The sequence below is a fragment of the Hippopotamus amphibius genome, chromosome 3 (genome assembly GCF_030028045.1).
Source record: "Hippopotamus amphibius kiboko isolate mHipAmp2 chromosome 3, mHipAmp2.hap2, whole genome shotgun sequence".
Lineage (NCBI taxonomy): Eukaryota > Metazoa > Chordata > Mammalia > Artiodactyla > Hippopotamidae > Hippopotamus > Hippopotamus amphibius.
Genome location: NC_080188.1, coordinates 190,156,182 through 190,179,662, shown reverse-complemented (window position 1 = coordinate 190,179,662; position 23,481 = coordinate 190,156,182). Strand labels below are relative to the sequence as shown.

The window sequence follows — 23,481 nt, the reverse complement described above, 5'->3', positions numbered from 1 at the left end:
TAATCTGATTCTTAGTTTGTCATTTACCTTCTTTACAAGAAAGGGAGCCATTTTTTATGATTTGCAACCTGTTTGCTATTTACCAGTTTCCTATAAATCTCAGACTTTAGAAATCGAGGAAAAGAATCCTTGGCCATCAGACTATAGATTAACTTCTGAGCTTCATCAAAACATTTGAGAGTTGGTTCTGCAATATTCTTTGAGATGAGGTCCCTGGTACTGAAGTCAATGTTAATCTGTGGAAATAAATTGCATCGCATTAGACTAGTTTAATCAAAGAATACACAGTTTACACAGATTGTAGCTACACACGTGACCTGAATTTTTTTTTTCTGAACACAAAGTCAGTCTGATGCAAAACACCAGAAAGGTCACACATTCATTTTCTGAAATGCAGAACACATGCTTGGTTTAATTACTTTTCCTAGGTTCAGAGGGCTGGCATTGACAGAGAACAGAGGTCAAGCCTTAGTCTGAGATTATAAAAAAAATGGCAAAGAGGAATGCAAACAAGATTTTTTATGATTTTAAATTTCTTTTCCCTCCCATCCTTTATTTCTTTCTAGTACTCTGACCTCAATGCCTAAAATGTACTTTCTGTAGGCAGAACAATAGTTAGAATTTACTAGGATGGCTTTCACCAATCCATTCCCATTCTCCATATCTTCCCATGTTATTTCCCATAATGTTGTTTTTCATCTTAATTTGTATTTTGTTTGCCAAAATGGACCAAATAACACCCCCTTTCATAGACCACCATGCCTCCCACTGAATCTACATATATATGTGCAGGTGTGTGTGTGTGTATTCTTGTCCCCTGAGCACTACCACATGGTCTAATAGAGATCTGTTATATTGGAACACGCTATTCACCTGCACATACATTAAAATGCCACAGACCTTGTGGAGATACTTGTCCAATTATACTCATATTCCAGAATATATTCTGAGAAGCAGAAAATTTCACATCCAAGTTATTTCACTTAAACCGAAAATATTCATGAAGTGCGAAAGAGATTTGAACCTTAAAATTCAGAGCTCACCAAAGGCAGGTGCTATGTGTCTTACTCATCATTTTATTTTTTGGCACTTAGCGGGTTTTCTACCATATACTAGGCAGCCAATAAATATTTGTTGAGTAGAATTAGAATGTCTGTTGGTGAAATGGGGGGAGACTGTAAAAATGCCGGAATTTGGGGGTCTGGTAAAAGACTATAAATGACAATTTATGCTTCTTGAATTGAAATTAGAAGATAGGCAGATAGACCTTCAATCAGATATCTCCTCAGCTGCTTACTTGCTATTCATATGTGAAGCAAGTTCTACAGTTTCCTTCAATTTTTTATTTCCATGGCGTAAAAGAGGATAATAATAGCGTCTGTCTTAAAGTATTTTAAGGAGTAGATGAGATAAGTAATATCAAACTGTTTCAGTATTATTAATTCTAGGAAAAGAACAAAAGAAAAAGATTTTTTATTTTGAAAAGAATCATCAAAGACCACTATTTGTGCACTGATATTTTCTTTCTTTAGGGATTTCAGCTACTCAGGGATCCAGATTACATCCGCTTTTTATTTCTTTGATCATCCTTTCAGGTCCTTCATCAAAGTTCCGGACGCAACTTCCTGGAAGGAATCAATTTCTGCTTCTTTATACAGGAAGATGATGTGGGGTAGTGGTTAAGATTTTAGGATACTTTCCGAATCTGTCCTCTAACGCTTCTGTTCTTGGTGACCTGGGGTGAGTTACTTCCATATTTCCAAGCTCTGCTTTTTCAGTGTTAAGCTCGGCAGCTCTCGACTGAATTGTTACAAGAATTAAAGTGAGATGACCCATACGGTCATTTAGACCACACATATTTATGGGTATGTTATGTGCCAGACGCTTTCTATATTTGGGGAAAGTACTCTATGCTTTCTACGTAATAGTATACTAATACTGTAAATAGTATTAGTTTATATTTACACTTGAAGGATGAGAAGCAGGTTCTCTGAGAATCTGGGGAAGAACATTTCTGGCAGAGTAAACAAATGCAGAATCTCTGAGGCAAGAAAGAAATGCTTATGTTTGAAGAGCCTCTGCGCCTGCCTGGCGGGGGTGCAGAGTGGGAGAGGAGGTACAGGCCAAGTCTTGTCGGGCTCATGTGCCTTGGTAAGGGGCTCTTTTCTTTCTACTAGAAGCAATGGGAAGATACTGCAGGGATCTGAGCAGGGAGGTGGCAAGATAACGTGTCGTGACCCTAACACAGTGCCTGGCTCATGGTGGGAATCAGTGAAAAGCTGGTATTATCAAGATCTTCTAGTGGTTTCTGAACACCTAGAATAGTCTGTTTCATTAATCCTATCTTCTGTTGTGGGGATGTGAGAATACAGGTTGCCCGCTTCCTCCTTTACCTGTGTTGTTAATTCTTTAATGGTGTCACCTGCAATTTGTTGAACCTTATATCCCCATAATTAATTGTAAATGTGGCAAGTTAACTCCTTTAGGCATTCATTCATTGGGCGAGTTTTCACTGACAGCAGGGCCAGCGTGCGCCGAGTGCTGCCTTCTTATTTTCATCAGAACTGAACACCTACAGTGGCTCCTCATTCCCTACTTAAAAAGCCCAAAGCCACCATCTTGGCATTCATGGCCTGTACAATACAGTTCAAACCTATACATTTTTCTCCTCTCTTTGTGCCCTGTCCCCCACTAAGGTAGACACTGCCCCTCAAATTTCTTGTATTTTGTTACGGATGAATATTTTCCCATACCACCTGAGTCTAGCTGAAAATCACTCCTTCTCACTTAGGTCTTTCACAGTCTTTTATGTCCTTAAGGCTACATTCAGATAACATCTACCTTGTGAGGTTTACTTGTAGATTTCTCCCCTTTTCTGACCTCTGAAAGGCCTTTATATTACTCAGAGAATATTTACATTTCACCCATCTCTCACTATGCCTTGCACAGTGTAATATATGTGACAATATATGTTGTACAAAGTGAAAAAAGTTTCTACATTTGTTAAAAAACCATGTTAAAATTTTAAGCAGAACTATTCCATTTCAATATAATACTGACAATTAATATTATTTGTTCACATATACTAAGCTTGTGCTTCTGACTTATCCCTCTCACTTTTCTGATTTGCCTGTTTTCCTACCAAGAAGCTGCCTGGGGGTAATCAGTAGCCTTTTGAAGCTGTGTCTTGACAATTCAGTTTAAGGTCAGTGACAAAATATCACACCCACATGTTTGTATAAATGTCATTATTTTTCTCCAATTTTTTCAAGCTGGAAACATAAGAATCATCTCTGACACCTCCTTTTCCCTCTAATCTCTCTCCCTCTCCCCCTCCCACCTCTCGCTCTCTCTGCATATATATATGCTTTATATAACGCATATACAGTATATGCTTTCCTTATTCACCTTTTATTTTGTAATTTCACAATGCTCTTTTTCATTCTCACTTCTGTCTCTCCAGTTTAATCTTCCATAATGTAATCTCTTCCCCGAAACCATGGAATTTACCTCTTACCTGATACCTCCCCTTCTGCACACTGTGGACGGCATTATTATATCAGTTTCACCAAAATATCACTTTCACTGTATGAGTTTTCAGCAGACAACCCATTAGTTTCTATAACACAAAATTTAAACGTCTTGCCCTGGCATTGGAGCTTCCTCATACCTGGACGTCAAAGTGTTGTTTTGAAATCATCTCCTACTTATCTTTGGTGATATCCATAAAGTGGTCTACTTTCTGTTCCCAAGGTGAATTTTGTATCTAAAGCCTTCGTTTATGCTGTTTCACCATCTAAAATCCCTCTCGCCTTCACAGTTTTATTCCGTACAGATTATCCTCAATCCCTTATGATTTAGCTTAAGTTGAATATCCTTCAAGAAGCCTTCCCTGATCACAAAAGGAAGGTCACTATAATTTCCTTATCATCATACATTATTTTGATTCAAAAATCTTAAGAAATTTGATTTCTTGCTTAAACAGACTTGGATACCATGGCCTCTATTAATGTGAAATATTCAATCTGATAATCAGAGAGAGATTTGTCATTACAAAGGGAATTCAGTAGTTTGTGGCATGCAATTAACCTGTCTTTAATCTGCTGTGTTTCCCCTGTTTTTTCAGTAATTATTTTTTCTCTACATGCCCCTCAAAATATGAGCAGAGCAGATACATATTATCTAAGTTCTGTGCCAAGTCTTCTCTCTGAATTTTTTTCCTTGGTGACTTTGTCTTCTCCCATTTCAAAGTATTTAACCAATGGCATTATTTCTAAAATAATCCTAAGGATGTTTAAAGATGATTACTTTAAGTGTATATAGTAATAGGTAACATTCATCTAGTATTACTACTGTTGTGCTCTCTTTATATGACGACTTTATGTCACACACACACACCTGTAAGATGGGTTGTATTATCATCCCTATTTTTCTGGAGAAAAAAACCTCATCTGAAAAAGTAGTTGTTTTTTGTAGTCATTTCTATACTTTATTCATTTAAAGTATTTCATTGAGTGGGTGCTTAGGAATTGCACTAAGATCTGACCATATACAGATGATTACGTTGAAAGTCACTCAAGAAGACAGATTTTGAGAAGGTAATCCACAGGGGAAAATATACCTTCTGAAAAAAAAAAAAAAAAGCTTTCTGAAGGAAATGAGATTGTAAGCTGATCATCAAGGTATTATTATGAGCATATAAGATTAAGGAAGGAACTTGGACATGGGAGGGAAAACTGGAAGAAGCCCAGTGGGTTTTCAGGGGAAAGAGGGCAACAGCCTGGAAAGGCATGAAGGTCCAGACCACATAGACTTGATAGGTCTTGTTAAATAATTTGTAATCAACCTGAGAGCAATGAGGAGAATTTTATGTAAGGTACTGATGTAAACACATATTTGAAAAAACATGTCACTGGCTGCTATGTGGTATAATAACGAGGTGTGGTTAAAGGGAAGAAAAGTTAGGAAGTCATACCAAAAATTCAGGTGGTCAATCATGGTGGATTAGGCTGGGTCATGTTACTGAGAATGGAGGGAAATGCATAGATTTCAAAGATATTTAGAAAGTAGAATGGATGGAGCTTGTGCCTGAATATTTATAAGATAGGATGAGAAGCAAAATCTTTGAGAATGACTGGATTTTAGAAATATTCTGACGAATGAGATGACAGAGTGTTGATGGATTGGATATGGTGTGTAAGCAGAAGGGAACAACCAAGGGTGAATGTCAGTTATTTAGCCAGAGCAAAAAGAATGGAGTGGCCATTCACTGAGACAGAGAGACTCAGGTAGAAGAGAGTTTCGAGGAGAAAATAAGGACTCAGATTTGTATTTAACTTTGAGATGCTCTTTTAAAGCTAGAGGACTGGAAGGGATCACCCGAAGGGTAAATGAAAGCAGAAAATAGATGAGGACCAGCTCCCTTCATGACAGTGTGTGCTGGGCTGTGAGAAGGAACAGCAAAAGAAATTGTTAGAGAGTAGTGAGTAAGACAGGACGAAATTGAGTCCTAGAAGCCAATTGAAGATAGTACTTCAATTACAAGATGGTGATCCGTGTTGTTCAGTGTTCCTGAGGGTCAGCCTGGGTGAGATTTGAGAAGAGTCTCTCCAGTGTGCCTTGTCTTTTCTCCTTGACTTTCCTGAAATTTCAGGATCAAGACGAAAGTGAAAATATTAGAGCTAATACTGTATATATTTTGACACGTACATTCCTTTAATGTAATCACTTTGGGGGGGCACGTCTGCAAACTACACCCTCAACTTTGCACTCATCTCAAATTTACCTTTTGGTGGCATTGTATCAATTTCTATCTCGAAAAATAAGAACAGAGGACATGTTCATCTTGTAGTAGATTGAAGGCAGGCGCCTTAACAGGAGGTAACCCTCTAGAGATGCAGACCTTCCAACTGTGTGATCTTGAGCCCCTCCTGAGCAGCTTGGGAATTGCAGGGACGCTTCGACTTGGCTGAGTATCTCAAATTCGTAGGTCCAGAGCATGGGCTGAATGGTGTATTGATTGATGAAATAAACAGTTTTATCTATATTATTTACTGATGTGAATAGTCACTTGCGTTTTATTTCTATGGGTACACTTAAGTTTCAAGGATGATCAGAAATACCTTTAATTTGCTTATTTTTCAAAAGGTCATGAATTATCTCAGCTATCTGAGACCGCTGCACTGCCAGTCTCAGAAAACAAGACTTAGGCTTGTGATTCTCACGGGATGACAGCTGAGATGTCATCGCAACTGTTTAGAGGCTTTTAAATCCTGTCAGGTTTGAGAAGGCCTTGACACAGCTGACACTGACAACAATCCATTTCATTAAAATAATTGCCTTCTGACTGGTGTCTGTGGTCGTTGTTTAAAAACGATTTTATGATAACGAGCCAGGGATATTTTAATACTCAGGTGATTTTGATAACTGCAATTGCTGCAAGCCAATGCCTCATTTCTACACCAGCAGTTTTAAATTCTTCTAGCTTCCAACAAATTATTTTAGCAGGAAGAATGCATTTTAAACTGTACCGTTTGGCTTTCCTGTGACCCTAAATTGTGCTCTATATATTTTTACAAAATTTGAATGAAAAGTTTTCAATCAAGCTCTCACATTCAAATGAGATAGCCTTTTCCTCATTTAGGATGTATAGTGTAGCAGGAGACTGTCATTATGCAAAAAGTGTGTACATGCATATGTAAACCGCCTCATTCAAATGGGGCAGGCAGCTTCCTAGACCTCATTCACAACATAGCTTAAAAATTACTATTCAGATTAAAGCCGCCTATAATCATGTTTTTGGTTACATAATTCTCTTTAATCACCACTAACACCTCTAGTATTACTTCATTATTAGCATCATTAAAGGCGCACGAATATCCTGCAAGATGTTCTCAAGAGCGGCTATTAAAGTTGAGAATAGCCAAGTTTGTGACAGGGAGAAGGAACCCATGCTGCACAGGACTGTGTCCCTTTGTTATGATTGGTTTTAAAGGCAGAAATAAGCGGCACAAGTTGGACAAGAGAAATGGAAAAAATTATCAAACGTATGCGATCATAACATATAAAAGCATGATGGGTACGAATTGCTAAAAATAGATGTCCCTGGCAAATGCTATCTGGAGCAACGGAAAGGGAGTCTGATTGACTGGCTTCCTTCACCAACCCCGACATGCTAACCCAGGATTAATTTAAGTAGTTCAGGGACCTGTGGAAATTCAAAGAGCAATGGCCAGCACATAGAAGCAACCTAGATGTCCATTCAGCAGAGGAATGGATAAAGAGTATGTGGTCCATATATACAACGGAATATTACTCAGCCATAAAAAGGAATGAAATTGGGTCATTTGCAGAGACCAAGAGACTGTCATACAGAGTGAAATAAGTCAGAAAGAGAAAAATATCGTGTATTAACTCATATACGTGGAATCTAGAAAAATGGTATAGATGATCTTATTTGCAAAGCAGAAACAGAGACACAGATGTAGAGAACAAATGTATGGATACCAAGGGGGAATGGGGGGATGGGATGAATTGGGAGATTGGGATTGACGTGTACACACTACTATGTATAAAATAGATAACTAATGAGAACTGACTGTATAGCACAGGGAAATCTGCTTGGTGCTCTGTGGTGACCTAAATGGGAAGGAAATCCAAAAAAGAGGGGATACGTGTACACGTGTGGCTGATTCACTTTGCTGTATAGCAGAAAGTGACACAACATTGTAAAGCAACTATACTCCAATTAAAACAAACACCTGAGCTTTTTGTTTTTGAGTTAAGATGCAGCATTTTTTTCAGAGGGCCAAAATGATACTACAGGTTATTAGAAAAAATATTCCTGTCACTTTTTTTCACTTTATAGTTTAAGAAGTTGTACAAATTAGAGGGAATATGGGAAGAGAAATACAGCTTTTGATAGAAAGGAAGGTAGACTCTATGTGACAAGGTAATTTTACGCTTTCACCTTTAGTGTAAACCTCAAGGTTCCCAGGCTGTGTCATGAACATTGAAAATAAGTAGTGGATCTAGAGAAAGGAATTTATTTATAAAATGTAAAAGCATGGGCAGAAGACGTCTCTCCTCCTGATCTGTGTATCTTAGTGGCTGCAGGACTCATCAGTTTCTCTCTAAGGCTCCGTTTATTTTTCACCTGTGCAAGGTGGATGATTGTAATGCCTCCCTAAGGTAGTGAATGTGGTCCTCAAATCAGATAGTCCACATAAAAGCCCTGGGCAGATGTGGCTTACACTTTCTTCAGCTCTGCTTTTCTTTCTTTCCTCCACCCTCCCCCTCCTCCACTTCATCCTCCTCTTTCTTTCTCTCTCTTTGTCTCTCTCTGTCTCTGTCGCTCTCGCTTTTAAGAGATCCCTTTAATTTAAGATGGAATAAACAAGGATGCAGAAATCTCTGGGGTGCAGAAGATGCTGTTGCCTCTACTTATACTCCGCGACACCCAGTACTAGGCTTCTTTCACTACTGGACTAGCCTTCTGGGCACCAGCTGGTCCTTCGGTTGACTCTTCTTCCTCTTCCTCTCCTATCATGTTTCTCTCCTCCCATTTTGTCTTATTTCCCTCTACACTCAAATTTCTGATCAAAGCTTGGTAATTACTTCTTTTGAGATACATTTCCTGATCCCTTAGACTTGGATTTTCCTGTTGCATGCAACCACTTGGCCCATGTTTCCCTATCTCAACACTCATGAAAGTTTATTGTAATCTGTTTTTTAATTAGAGCCTTCCCACCAAGATGGTTACCTTATTTATTCAGAGACTCTTTTTCCTTAGCTGCACCAGCATGGTGCTTGGTTTGTAATAGATTAGTGTACAAAAACCTAGGAAATTAATAAATAAGCAAACGTTATATTTGGAGGTGATTCTATAGTTGGGGGCACTGTTGGCAAGCAGCAGCTTTGAGGCAGGACCAAGACTCAGAATAACATCAGCACGTTAGGAAAGTGGCACTTAAAATACAAAGAGAATAGGAATACAAAATGGAGGACACAAAATTGGCATTCCAGTAATATCAGGAAACACTTCTAGAAGCTCATGGGCTTCTCTCTATCAAGAATTTATATATATTTCTCTTCCCTCAAGACTCAGTTTAAAACTAACCTTATTTAAGATAAATGACTTATCTCAATATCCTGCCTCAGAACTATTCAATCATTATATCCTTTTAGGATAATGCAAACACTTTTACCTGTTGCTTTTTTTTTTTTTTTTTTGGCACTTAATCATTTGTTGCTTTGCTATTTTTTCTAGGAAAAAAAAGTAAGTTCTAGAAATTAGAACTGGAGTTCTAGACATCAGTTCTTAAATTAGTTCTAGAAATTTCACTTGTTAACCCACCTAGGATGAAAGTTTCTTTTGAGCCAAAGCATGGTATCAGCCTGTCTTATTTTCTTGCACTTCCTTGTCAAGCTGCCTCGTTCACACAAAGCATTGCATCATACTTCTGTGTTTATGACCTGTTCTCTTGCTTAGACCCAGCTTCCCTTCCCATGGAGGGAATTTATCTTATGAAGGTGAATGGTAAGCACAGAATAAGCATTTGTTGTGGTGAAATAAAAATACAAGGTAATAAATAAAATTGCACTACAATAAAAATAAAAACAAAAAGTCCAGACACAGGTATTTTAAAAAGTGTCCTGCACAACCCATTAAGGCATCTTTCCTTCATGACAGTAGTTTCTTCTGTTTTATGAGTTGTGAGGTCCTCACATTTAATAAAGACACGTAGGAATTAAATATTTCATACTAACATTTTTTTTTTACTTAAAAAACTACCAATGTATTTGTTCCTGGGTTGGTCATACTATGAAGCGGAATTTATGTAAGTTTTAAACTTTACAATGTAGTATGATTTGGAATGTTTTCTCATCTCACAGAATGACAATCAACATAAACAGTTTTATCTTTAATCATATATTTTCCATCCTGACCAATTTTCTTTTTAATATAAGGGAGTGATGATATAAACATAATGTATATAAATGATAGAAATAAGACATAAATATTTAAAATATATCAGTGTCTTAGCTGAATATAAAAATATTATTTTGATTTTTTGAAGATTTACATTTTTTTGAAACCAAGTAATGTTTTTTTTGAAAATTTCCAAATATGATGAAATTAGTGGTCCAAATTGCAGGAAAAATAAATACAAGTTTAAGGTTTTTTTTTCTTTGCTTTTACTCACAAGTTCTTATGGTGTGCAAAGTAAGGACACTTTACAGTATGTATTGCCTATCTAATAATTTTCTCATTTTCAAATCATTTAGTCAAAATACCTGGTTCATACTTAATTTTTTTCCTGCAGTATCTTCTGAAAATATCTAGGTATAACCCATTCGATGAGTAGCTCTTTCTGTCTGAAACTAGTGATTTGCTAACATGTTTTTCTAATTTGTGTTCACATATATACATTTATCAAGTCTTTTAAAGTGGCTTTTCTTCAAACACGCTTTGAAATTAGTTAATGGATGTTTTCAGGTAGATTCAGTTGCACTTATGGGGACTTGTGTAAAGAAAAAAGGGATTAACAGTAGAAGCTAACACAACATTGTAAAGCAACTATACTCCAATAAAAGAAAAAAAAAGGATTAAAACTTTCTAAAAACTGTTCTCTCTGATGTAAACACTAGACACATGATCTCATTCATCATTCTCATCTCTCCTGTGTGATTCCTATGTGCTTTTTCACAGATTCGTTTTTAAATGTGGAAACTGAGGCTTGAAGGAGTGACCAGATCACCACAAGATCACAGGATCTGAACCTGTATTTCTGAATTTTAGGTTTTCCACTACATCACACGATTAGTGTGGAAACCAGAGAGATGGTGACACTGTAGGGGAGCGGGCATGAGGTCCACTGCGATTGCTGTCATCTCTCACAGAGACCTGAAAGTTCAATTTCTGTGTGCAGTTTTGCCTATTAGAATGAGAAACTGAGAACCATTAGTAACATTAATTTATAGACAGGGATCATTCAGTAAATTTACTATAGTCTAATTGTAAATTGTCTAATTGCATCCACTAAAAATTATTGTCCCGCTCGCAATTTTATAGGTGAGGAAATAAAGACATAAAAAGTTGAAAAGAAACTAAATGGGATTTAATAGACATCTGGATAACGTGACCTTTTCATGGTTCTCTATTTTAGGGTTTTCTACCAAGGAAATTGGTTATAATTTTGATTCTTTATGAGAGTCAGTTTTACAACTATAATTGAATATAGAAAAATGGAGAATACTTTCATATGAATCTTGTCCTTGAATTAATTTTCCACTTAGGAAAATCATATTTTCTAACCTCCATATCAAATATATCACTTTGCCATGTGACATCTGCCTGCTAGGTAAATCTAGAATATTTTCCACCTTCTATCTCCACTGCTGCCTGTCCAGCCTATGCCCCTGCTTCTCATTTTCAATAGCAAAATGCTTGTATTTTCTGGAAAACACGAGGGAGCTTTGTACATCCAGGCTACACACTGTGACCTCAGTCTGAAATATTCTTTCTTCATTTGCTCTCTTGATAAATATTACTTGTTTTTTCTTGACATACGTTTTTTATGTGTGAACCACCCTACAAATTCATCCCTTAACTCTCCAGATAGACTTAATCGCTCTTTCCCACTCTGCTAATAACAAACTTTATTTAAATTATTAAATTTCTTGTTGTGTATTCGACTCATTTTATCACGTGTCAATCTCCCCTCTACTCTGTGACGTCATTGTGGGAACAGGGGCTCAAAAAAAATCCATTTAGAAGCTGCTATATAGTACAGGGAGCTCAGCTCAGTGCTCTGTGATGACCTAAAGGGGTGGGATGGTCGGGGGGAGAGAGGAAAGGAGGCTCAAGAGGGAGGGGATATATGTATACATATAACTGATTCACTTCGTTGTACAGCAGAAACTAACACAACATTATACAACAATTATACTCTAAGAAAAAAATCCATTCAATGAATCATACTAATAGTCGTATTATATTTAACATATAACTGATGGACTATAGAGGGATACCTTGAAGACTGCAATTGGTAGATAATATGAGACAAATGCACTTTAGTAATTTGAATTGGAAATAATTAGTGGCAAATAATAGGAATGATAATGATTATTTCAAATGTATATACACAGTTCTTTGTCTTCAGTGAGAATTTTGTCCTATCCAATAATAATCTTTTTAGACACTTCAAGGAGACAATATAACCTGTTATTTGAAAAGCAGCCATAAATTTAATTATATTTTATATAGTAAAAATTAATTAGATGGACAAATTATTAAAAAGTATGAAAGTTTTATATCCTAAAATAGTAAGTGTACTATTTTTTAAAATTACTACCATATAAATTTATTTTGGAAGGGAAGATTAGGAAAATAAAACTATCTTGTCCAAATTGATAATTTATGATAAATTGTAACTTTGAAATCAGCTATAATTAAATGATTACATTTCTTATTGGAAGATTTTTCATGCATACTATTTGGGAATGTTATCTTAAAATAATCATTCAGTAGGTGGATTCATAAAGAAGAACAACATCTGGCTTTCAAACCAATATCACAATAAATAGGATACCTCTAAAGCTGATTTCAGAGCCTTTTAGGGAATGACACATTAATCAACTTGACAAATCTTATATACTACCTTTTCAATTTTCCAGAATTATTTATTGATTCTTAGATACTAACTGGGAAATGAATGTTGAAATAGCTCCACAGGAGTTAAGTTCTCTTTCCCCCTTTGAATTTCAGGCTAAGATTCATTGGTTCGTATGTATGCGATGTTATACTGAACCAATATATGCTACAATAATTAATGTCCATCTAAAACTTGGACTATTGATACAGCAACTTTATGCCCTACATTTTCAGAAATGTTTGCATTTCATCTGTGCTGCCCTCTGTCCTCATTAGTAGAATAACTTCTCCTACCATGAATTTTAATTTTGGATTAGAAAATATAGTAAGGGTCACTTAGGAGGATATAGTATTTCAACTCTGTCGGGAAAGATGATGACTTGTACTAGTGGTTTATGTTTGGTGCTAGTAGTTTAACGTCGCTTCCTGTTTGCTAGTTATGCATTAAAACTCCTTGCATGTGTTATATTCAGTGAGGAATCAAGCATGAACAAAAAACATAGCTGGAACTTTAAAGGTAAACACCAAGGGGGTGTGCAGAGATGATCATGGTTTGGTTCTGGAAATTAAGTCAAATATAAATGAGATGTTACACACATAAAACACTTTCGGGGGAACTATTCTTAGAGCCGTTCCAGGTTTCTCTCTAAGGCCTCTAAGGCCCTTTCTGTTTCCCTGATGGTAAAGCAGCACAGGTGGGTCCTGACCACTTGAGACAATGCCTCACACCTCCGGCTCATTTTCACCATGGTAAGATCAGGCCACCCAAGATGGCTGTTTGCTCCTCTGCTGGTTTCCCTGGTAACCAATAAGCCAAGCTGACATCAATTCCCCCTATAACTGGTAGCCTCCCTGTGCCCCCCACCGCCAGGGAGTAAAGATGGCCGTGTGTCCTCCCCGCTGTGCACCACACACGGTGGGGTGTCGCTCCAGGACCTTGCTCCCGACCTGTAAGCTCCCCCATCCGTGAACCCACTGATGTCTCTGCCGCTGACTGCGGGCTCTTTCTTCAGTCTTGAAGCTGGGCACGCACAGGCCTTCTAGGCCAGTGGGGTGCAGCCCAACAGCCACCAAAGAGATAAAAGTAAGCAAACCCCTCTTTTGGAAGGTAAGACACTTTTATATACTATAATGTAGGCCTCCAGAATATTAAATACAAAGAATTTATACTGTTGGTTAGTAGTTTTTTTTTCCCTTACGTACATATCTTTCTGATTTTAAAAGTTTTATTCGCATTTTATTCCAAATTGACCCTCCGTGGTTTACAAAAGGAAAAATGAAAGGGAACTTGAAATCCAGCAGCACATTTAACTAGGATTTCTATAGGGCTGTTTAATTTGACGTTAGACTATTTTTTAAGAGCCTGTGTGTTATGCTCAGAAAACAGAAACATTTAAGCCCATAGAAGGTGCTTAAAAATCTTTACTGAATCAGCGCCAGAGGATCACCGTAAGGAAATTCTGTCCGAATTTACAGACATTTTCTGTTTGAATACATAGTGACAATTTAATTTCCCTCGAGGTGGACTTCGCGTCTTTCGATTGGGAGCAGATTTGTTAGTGGATAAATGTTCACTATTGTGGAATATTTCACTTACCTCTTTAGGGGCTTCAGCTTCAATGAATTCAGAATAAATCATCTTGGCTTTGGAAGCAATTTTTTCTGCACTTTCTGTTTTCTTAAAGTCTTCACAGGCAAGCCAGAACTCAACATTTTCTTCACTAAACTCTGATTTTAGGAATGTTCGAAAAGCATCTAGACCAGCTATAAAATATGAGAAAAAATCCGTATATCACAGTGTGGTCATATGACAAATTGTATACATTAGAAAACTTCATTTTGGATCAGTAGTCATAAACAAAGTATTTATATCTGTATTTCTATAATTAGCATTTTTTACATTGAATAACTACAGGTAGCTCTTGAAGTCTGCGATACCCATAGGTCCCACCTCTTCCCATTATTTGATTTTCAGCCAAATTTACATATTTATTATGCCTTGCACTCATAAATATTTAAGTTTGTGACCACCTATTTACACTTTCCTCTATTTCCTCATCCAAATGTGCCCCGAAATCTTCTTTGGTACACCTGGGGCTCCTTTGAGAAGGTAATGCTTCTAAATCTTTTAGGGCTGAGGATGGGTCAGCGTGGGCCTCTCCAGAGGTAGCAGATTAGAAAGATTATTATCAAATTCCCGCAGTTGCCTGAACTAGGCCAGCCCTTTCAGTTCACGTTTCTGAGTTTCAGTCGGCACCATCTGATGGCAGTGTCTGCTCATAAGTGAGGCTGTGTATCTCCGAGGAGGACACATCCATCAGTGCGTTTATCATTCAGAAGGATTTGCCTTCCAACATGTTGGTGGTTTCCTCCTCGACCTGTCATGGGGGCCCCTGTGCCTGTGCTCAAAGCAGCTCTTCCCTGACTGTGTGCTGAAGGGCTGACTTTTCAGGTTGAAAGTAGGGAGAAATTATGGAGAATCGGGAGAAAGGAAAAATTGACTAGCAAAAAAGAAAACATCAGAGAAAAGTGTATGGAAAAGGGGCCCAAGTTAGTTGTTCATAGGTTGCTGAAGGTTGGAAGGAAAGTTAAGGTTAGTGAGAGAAAATAGAAAAGGGCTTCATGAAGCAAGAGTAAAGTGTCTAAAAGCACTATTAAAAATAGATTTAACAATTTTTTAATTGTTTGAAATAGAGTTGAAATAACAGGTCATTGCAAAAGGTTATCAGGTACCAATTAAAATTCTCTGCAGAAATATTGGAGAGTGTGAATGTTGCTAATATGTGAGCACTATAAAAAATTCAATTAACTGCACATTTCTTGCATTTAAAAAAAAATCTGAGAAGCTTCTGGGACACACATTTGGGTTATAAAAATCCTCTTAGTAACACAATTAAAATTTTCCATGAGTTTGTTCCAAACAATGATGAATTTGTCAGGTCTAAACAGAATTTAGACTAAAATCCATTTTACATAGGAGATTAAGTATACTTTAATAATACTGAAAGAATATTGTGGATTCATGTGGCACTGTTTTCTATGTGTGTCATTAAGGCATATAAAGCTTCTTCCCAGTAAGGATTATCTTACTGCATCCCAGAGAGACAGGAAGTTAGAGATAAAGAAACTATTATTATTTTCTCCCCTCCTGCTATTTTAACAAAGGGCTACATCGAACTCACGGCCATCACCTTCTTTTTCTCTTCCAAATGTTCTATTTGGACACAAGGGAACTGAATAAACAACGAAAACTGGAACTAGGTATCTCTGTCTTGGACACACTATCGCTGAACTGCTATTCTATACATACAATTTAAATGTTCTTAGGGTGTCAGGTGACTTTGGAATAACATGCTGCACACAGTCCCCATCGTGTTATCTGAGGGACTCTTCACGGGAGGGAGCGGCTACTGTTTAGACACTGCAGGAGCCCTGGTGGAGTAAGTCAGCAGCAGGTGGCGGAACCCACACTGGTATCTCTGCTCAGCACGTGCACGGCATAACCTCAGGTCACAAAACATGTAGGTAATATGGTGGGTCGTCTAACTGTTCAAAGCATTAAAAAGCCTGGGAGCTATTTCTCTGATTTTATAAAAAGAGGAAACCAAACAGCTTTGCAGATGAATCTATGACTTTTCTACTTTTTGTGGGCATGAGGTACAAAATCCCAGGAGGTTTGCAGGTGGACGCCTTTGCTTTCCTCTGACACCTTCCATGCCTCTGTTCTGTGGTGCTGTCCCAGCCAAGTCCCCATCTGCAGAGATACCTTCCTGAGGCTCTTAGCAAACCTAATCTGTCCCACTGGTTATGTATTTAAGGAAAAAAGAAACACGCCATTCAAAGCTTACAGAAATGCGATTCCATATCCCTGACATCTTTCATATATATTCTTAGTTGGATTCTAGGATTAGTTTGGATTATTTTATGTCTGTGGTTTGGAAATTAGTTATTTCAGAATCATAAAATGAGAGTGTAATTTCACCTAATTCAATCTAACTATATATATAAACAGCCATGAAGAATTTATTCTGCTTTACCATGTTTTAAACTTTTCTAATATTCTGATATTTACATTATAAATTTAAAGTGGAAGTGCCATTTAATTAGAACAAACAATACTGCATTTTAAACATTTTCTATGTATGTCTCTATAGTGTCATTTCTATCCCATGTGAGACAGAGAGACTGCAAAGCAGGATTATGTAGAACAAAAAACAAAAGTTCTAGATATCTTTGTATTTTGTATTAAATTATGGAATGTTTTATTTATAATTGATCAAAATTATCTTATTAAGGCATCTTATTAATTATAGATATATCCACAAAGGATACATATGCACAATGTACATATTAATAATCACACACACTTAAGTATGCTTTTGTATTCACTAAGAATAGCTCAGTTGAAATAAATACTTAAAAACTTTATTGTACCCTTCAGGATATGAAAAGTAAGTGGCTTATTTAAATTTTCAACTTTTCAATAGTTTGTATGTTTCAACTTGTAGCAAAGTTAGTCATGATATACGTCAACTGATAATGAGTCCAAGGAAGTGACAACGTTATGACTTTCTATTTGGAATTTTCTGTTTGTTTCCATGTCTGGAATTTCTATAATCTTGTCTTATTTTGGACCCAACCTAATTCCACTTAAACTTTGGACCTGTATAAATTTGTGTGACTGTTGAGAATCTTATACTTCAAATACTAATCAAACTCATACTTTATAACATGTCTACAGCTTTCAGACTCTAATGATTTAATTTTAATCATTGTATTTTTAAACCTGTTTTTAGGTGGATCTTACCTTGGTTGGTTAACAGTGTGTCCATATTTTCAGACCATGCCCTTGTTTCTGTGGTTGGTGACCTGTGGAAACAACATCTACCCTTGACAATAGCATTGTGATCTTTTTCTTCTGTAATCTATAGTAATATTTGAGTTGTGTGTGTTTGTTGAGTTTTATCATTTACATGAGCTTTGCTTCATGAATTAAGCTGCAGAAGGTCAACAAGAATTATATAATGTTTTCCACAGTGGACAGCAATAGCAGAGCAAAGTCGGATGTAATTTGACATCAGCAAATTATTAAATAGTCTAGCCAACTGTGTTTAATAATACTTGCAAATTCCTGAACTCTGATGAAGGCACAAGATTGCTCATTGTTCTACAGAGCCTAGTGAATTTCTTCTCAAATGTATTGTTAATTTATGCAGCATTACACTAATCTATTTCTGAAGTTATCATGTTAGCAATAGTGATGAATGAACTATTTTCTAAGTTTTTACAGTGTACAGAATTGTCCATTTCATAATTATGCATCTTAAAAAAAGTTTTTAAAAGCTTTGACTAAGGATTTCTAACATGTGATGACCTTGAAAATGTTTATTTATAGTAGTTTGAGAATTCTTTACGCCACTCTGAGACAGCCTTTATTTCTCGTTAGACTGGTATGCTTCCAGTTCTGAGTTGATTTATTTAAATCTAGGAATCTGTCAGGACAGAGTAGTATCTTTTCCAAAGCAGTCAAAAAGTTTATTGACGTAAGTCTTCTGAAGAAGGTATACTTTGGGGGATGTGATGTAGAAATAATAAATCAGGTTTGAGATACAAACTTTGTGAGATGTAAATATATCATGAATTATTTCCCTTAATAAACAAAGAGCCTCAAGGATGCAGATACAGAGAATGGACTGGAGAACTCGAGGTATGGGAGGGGGCGGGGGGTGAAGGGGAAACTGAGACGAAGCGAGAGAGTAGCACAGACATATATATACTACCAACTGTAAAATAGTCAGTGGGAAGTTGTTGTATAACAAAGGGAGTCCAACTCGAGGACGGAAGATGTCTTAGAGGACTGGGACAGGGAGGGTGGGGGGGACTCGAGGGGGGGGGGATCAAGGAAGGGAGGGAATACGGGGATATGTGTATAAAAACAGATGATTGAACCTGGTGTACCCCCAAAAAATAATTAAAAAAAATAAATAAACAAAGAGCCTAATGAAATAAGCCCCCCATCCATAGAAAGCATCTGCTGCCCAGAAGAAAAATCTTGGATGATGTAGCTGTGATGTGCAAATGACTTTGTTATGGAAATGAATGGTCTAATTGAAGGTTTCTATTAAAATGATTGATAATAACAGAGTCCCACACCTAGTCATTCTTATAAACTTTTACATTCGCATATCAAAGCAACTAATAATAATCTTAAATATGCTAGTGTGAAGCCACCTCTATGCTTTTATATTCTGTTACTTGGTGTGATTTGCTGCGGTTTTCATCGTTTGTGTGAGGGGTGACTGCTCCCTTCTGCTCTTGCAGTTGTAGTTATCTTTTCAGATACTAATGTCTGTCCTCATAGAGGCTATGCAGGTGGCGGGGGCTCTGTGACAGGGAACTCATTTTGCTATCTCCCATTACTTTTATTTCCTATCTCCCATTTCTTTTACTTTCTTCCCCAATGGCAGACAGCTGATTTTCCTGTGTCCCTTGATCTAGTAAATCTTGGGGACACATTTCCTGCGAAGCCCTTTTGAAATGATGTTTTTTTCATTCAGATGGACATTGTAAAACATTTAGGTTGTGTTTCCGTCTTTCATAAATGGAGAATGGGACCAGGCATAAGATGTAATTTTCTGTAGAAGAGCTTGTGTGCACTCTGAAAACTGTTACTGTAAAATGCTTACATTATATTTCATGAGTCGAATATTAGGTCTTCTGTCAAATATTAGGAATTCTATCAGATGATGCTAAAATGATCATATGATCACTTAAAATGCACGTGTTTAAAATGTTGTGTGTACTTGCAGGTTGAAGTTTGGTGGTTAGCATGGTACTCAAATTTCTACGTAGTGCCTGTGAAATGTATGTTAATGAAGAGGGCAGGCCGTTCTGACCCCCAGTCTGGCCACACAGCACACCGTTTTGAATAAGGAACAGCCATCAAAGAAAAACCCTGAGAAATAGAATCTAGACAAAATCATTCAAGGATGAGCGTGTATTCCCCCATTCCTTTGTAAGTTGTCTGATGACAGGAAAAAGTTATTTTACAGCACCAAGAACAGTGTGTCTGGGTCAAGAAATATTTGTTGGACATATGAATAAATAATGACTGAATGGCCAAACCCCGAATTCTGGTAGGCATTAAAGCCTTCAGTGGAAGCAGTGCAGTGACTTTCAAGATGCTGGTAGATGACAGTGATAAGAAGGTTATTAAAGCTGTAGCTCAATTGTGTTAGCTTCAAAGTGTGTTTTGGGTGAGGAAGGAGGAGGAATGATGCAGAAGTGTCACAGACCAGGGGCCTCACTCTCAACCCTGAGCATGTGAAATTGGAGGAAATGGACAGCACCCGCCTGAAGGCATCAAGGCAAAGCCATGTCCTTTAGGGAGAGCCAGAGTTTGCTGAAGTCAAGAGCAAATGGAATATTCAGTGAAGGACTTGTTGGAGGTAAAGGAATCTTTTTGGAATGGAAGTGTTCAAATGAGTGGTAGCTGTTCTTAGTATTATCATTAATGCAGGGAAACAGTAGAAACAAAAAAAGAGAACAAAGTCTGGGAGATGGTGTAGAACGAAGGAAAAAAGAAAATTCCTAATGTTTTGAATTAGGGAGATATACTAAAATATTATAGATATTCTATACCTATAGAATAGAATTAGAGATACTAGGATATTCTAGCAATATTTAAGGTCCACCAAATACTGACATTGTCGTAAAAGAGAAAGTTGTCCTTCAACCCTCTGAAGAAATACCCTTGCTGGTGTATGATAATGTCTGGAATGCCCTCAGCTCATCAGTTTCTAATAGTTTTCAAATTTGACTTGAGAGGTTCGATTTTGACTACCTGATACAATGGAAGGGCTGGTCGTAAGGCAGTATTTATTTTTCAGAAGTTAGAGGAAATGCAACTATTTTAAGAAACAGTATTAATTTGCTGTTCAAAATTTTAAATTTGGGGGTGATTGCATGTAATTGGTTGAAAAAGTAATTTCTATATATGAATAAACTGAAAGACAGTTTTAAAATAGCACTAAAATGCAAGGCAACGTACTGAGTGTTTACAATCCACGTATACTACATTGTGCTAAACATGTCACATACTTTACCTCATTTAATCTTGAAAATGACAGTCTGTTTTAATCCCATGTTACCAATGAGTGAGAAGACACTGACGTCAACAACTAGTGTAATATCATGCCTGTGTGAATGGGCAGTTAGAGTTCAGACACAGGTGTAGCTGCTTGTAACCCAAACTCTTTCTACAGTTCTTCCTCGAATGGACGAGTCCATATACATATGCTTGTACTTTGTTCATGTTTTGGAACATCTATAATAAATGTTTCAGATAAATTTGAGAGTGCTTATTCCTGTGATCGAGTTTACTGCATGCCACACAAGTACTTCCTCTAAATAACAAATTGTAGTCATTTCTACTCAATAGAAAGTTTTCAGAAGACAGTGATTCTTCAATTTTGTACATTATCAAACGAAAATAGGACATTTCTTATGTTAGAGGTGACGGACAAATAGGTTTTAAATTTTTAGAAATGTAACTATATGAATGTTAAGAAAAATCTATTGAATTAAAATCGAGGGATAAAGGGGATGGCTGATTTTAAAAATGGCCTGATTGGGTTGAATTTACTTGACATGTGCTACCTTAATTAAATGGACGATGTACCGCTCCCTCCCTCCTCTCTCTCTGTCTCTCACATTTCTTTTTTTTTCCCTTTTATTTAGATTTTACTTGGAACTTTACAGAGCTTTTCTCTGGTTCTTCTCCTTTTTGTGTGCATATATGTCCTATAAAATTGTGATGCGTAGTTGGGGTAACTTGTGTGTATGTGTGTGTATGACTTGACTTGCCGTGAAAATTCACCTGTGTATCTGGAGCCAAAATCACACTTAGTATTTCATGGGGTTTTGGCTGATTTCCTTCCTGTTTCCTTCATTAAGCGAGTGCCTTCAAGGCCAGCAGTCCCCATATTATGTGTCCGGAGGAGAGCCAGGCCAGATGGGAACTGCGTGAAAGCTACCAGTTATCTTGCTAATTGTGCCCGTTAGAACCAGTTGTATGGCACTAAAAAATGTGGGCTCCGACAACTGAGCTCTCCACACTCAATTAGCGGTGTGCTGGAGAGCAGGAGATTCATGCAAGGAGCCCGGTGCTCCAGGAAGTGACAGCTGCTGCCTTCCCCAGCAGTTAATATCTATGTTCAAATTTCTCAATCCATGTTGCAACCGTGAATAACTTTTGGAAGGATCGTATATATCTTATGTCTTTAGCCTAAACATTTAGTAGTTTGGGAAAGCGTCACATAAAGCGAGCTCAATGGGTTTTCTCCACTTTGTAACCTTTCTTTATCTTACCAAGCATAAAGAATTAACTGTACAGGCAAGCCATGCATTGTGGACAGATTTTAGAAAAAAAGAAGAAATCAGTGGAGAAAGGAGAAAAAAATCAATCAAGAGGAAAGACAACAATTAGCATATTTATCATAGATGAAGGAAACAGAACATCGAGACTAATGAAGACAAGCATTTCCATTTGTACATCTTCTGAGATAAAAATAGCTTTAAACAGCAACTCACTTCACTGGCATTTTTCGTTCCACTGTCTGACTCTCACAGATGATGCTGAGTTTCTCTTTCTGACTGATCTTCAAGCTGAAGGGAATGTGACAGCAGGAACATTACAATTAGTATGCAAATACCTATCCTCTGGGTTACACATTGGCATTCTTTAAATCATGCCATTTTCAGCTTTTTTCATTTTGTTGTTAACTTTTCACTGGTCAGAACGCTTAAACTTCTAAGTAACAAATAACTCTTCGAATAAGTGTGACATTTCCTCCAGTCTGTGGCGTTAACTGAAATAAGTTCCATTTGAAAGTTTGGTTTTGAAAGTTCACATACATCTGTTTACAAGACAACTATTGTTCACATGAGGTTAAATCAACTCAGGAAAAAACATATGGATATAATTCAACATTCACCTTTAGGTCTTTAATCTGTCTACAAGGTCTTTTTTGTTTAATCTTTGATTTTCAGAAAGTCTGAGGAAGATTTTTTTTTAATACTCTTTAAGTATATATGTTTAAGGATTTTTACAGCTTTATTCATGGACTAAATAGTCTAGCATAAGACATCATACTCTTTTAAAAAATTGTGCACTTATCGTTTAGTAACATGCATTTCTCAATTTATTTTAATCATGCATTTTGTGTCAATATTTCTTTATACAGTGCTGATATTTGAGATAATACTTGAATATATTTATCAAGATAAAGGACTTATATTGGTATTTTTATTTATAGTCTAAGTTTTGTACATGCTTCTTCAAGCTTTTATGTCAATATGACAGAGTTCTTTGGTAGCAAAATTCTACCAGTATATATTTATGACTCAACGTAAATTAAACACTTCTGAAAGACTGACGATTTTCAGGGTGGAAGAAATAAAGGAGTCAAGGACTTCCCTGGCGGTCCAGGGGTTAAGACTTTGCCTTCCAGTGCAGGGGTTGTGGGTTCCATCCCTGGGTCCAGGAGCTAAGATCCCACATGCCCTGGGACCAAAAAACCAAAACATAAAACAGAAGCAATACTGTAACAAATTCAATAAAGACTTTAAGAAAATAAAAGGTACACATCAAAAAAACTTAAAGAAAAAAAAAAAGTCAGAAGACAGCAGAAAAGCTGCTTGTTTCTGAGTTAGCATGGAAGCGTCCCCATTTTGTTGATCTGCAGAAATTCCAGAGGGTGCGTCCTAGGCAAGTGGCCCTGGGCTAATGAGACTGATGGAAGCAGAAGAGATGGCCTAAAGAGTCA

At 37.0% G+C, this 23,481-nt stretch overlaps 1 protein-coding gene across 1 annotated transcript; it reads right to left on the bottom strand.

The window, feature by feature from the left end:
• Nucleotides 1–32: 32 nt before the first annotated feature.
• On the bottom strand, nucleotides 33–22,257 carry RGS21 (regulator of G protein signaling 21). The gene is made up of 4 exons (XM_057729119.1): nucleotides 22,247–22,257; nucleotides 17,463–17,539; nucleotides 14,253–14,419; nucleotides 33–236 (listed from the first exon to the last, which is right to left on the bottom strand). The coding sequence occupies exons 1-4, from the start codon at nucleotides 22,255–22,257 to the stop codon at nucleotides 33–35; spliced, it is 459 nt and encodes a 152-aa protein (XP_057585102.1).
• Between the last annotated feature and the right edge of the window lie 1,224 nt (nucleotides 22,258–23,481).

What these genes read in the sequence shown, in the direction of transcription:
- RGS21 (XM_057729119.1), bottom strand. An exon ending in CACACTGTTAACCAACCAAG is followed by an intron (nt 14,420 to 17,462) that starts GTAAGATCCACC and finishes CATATTTTATAG; the next exon opens with CTGGTCTAGATGCTTTTCGA. An exon ending in AAGCTGAAGCCCCTAAAGAG is followed by an intron (nt 237 to 14,252) that starts GTAAGTGAAATA and finishes TTATTTCCACAG; the next exon opens with ATTAACATTGACTTCAGTAC.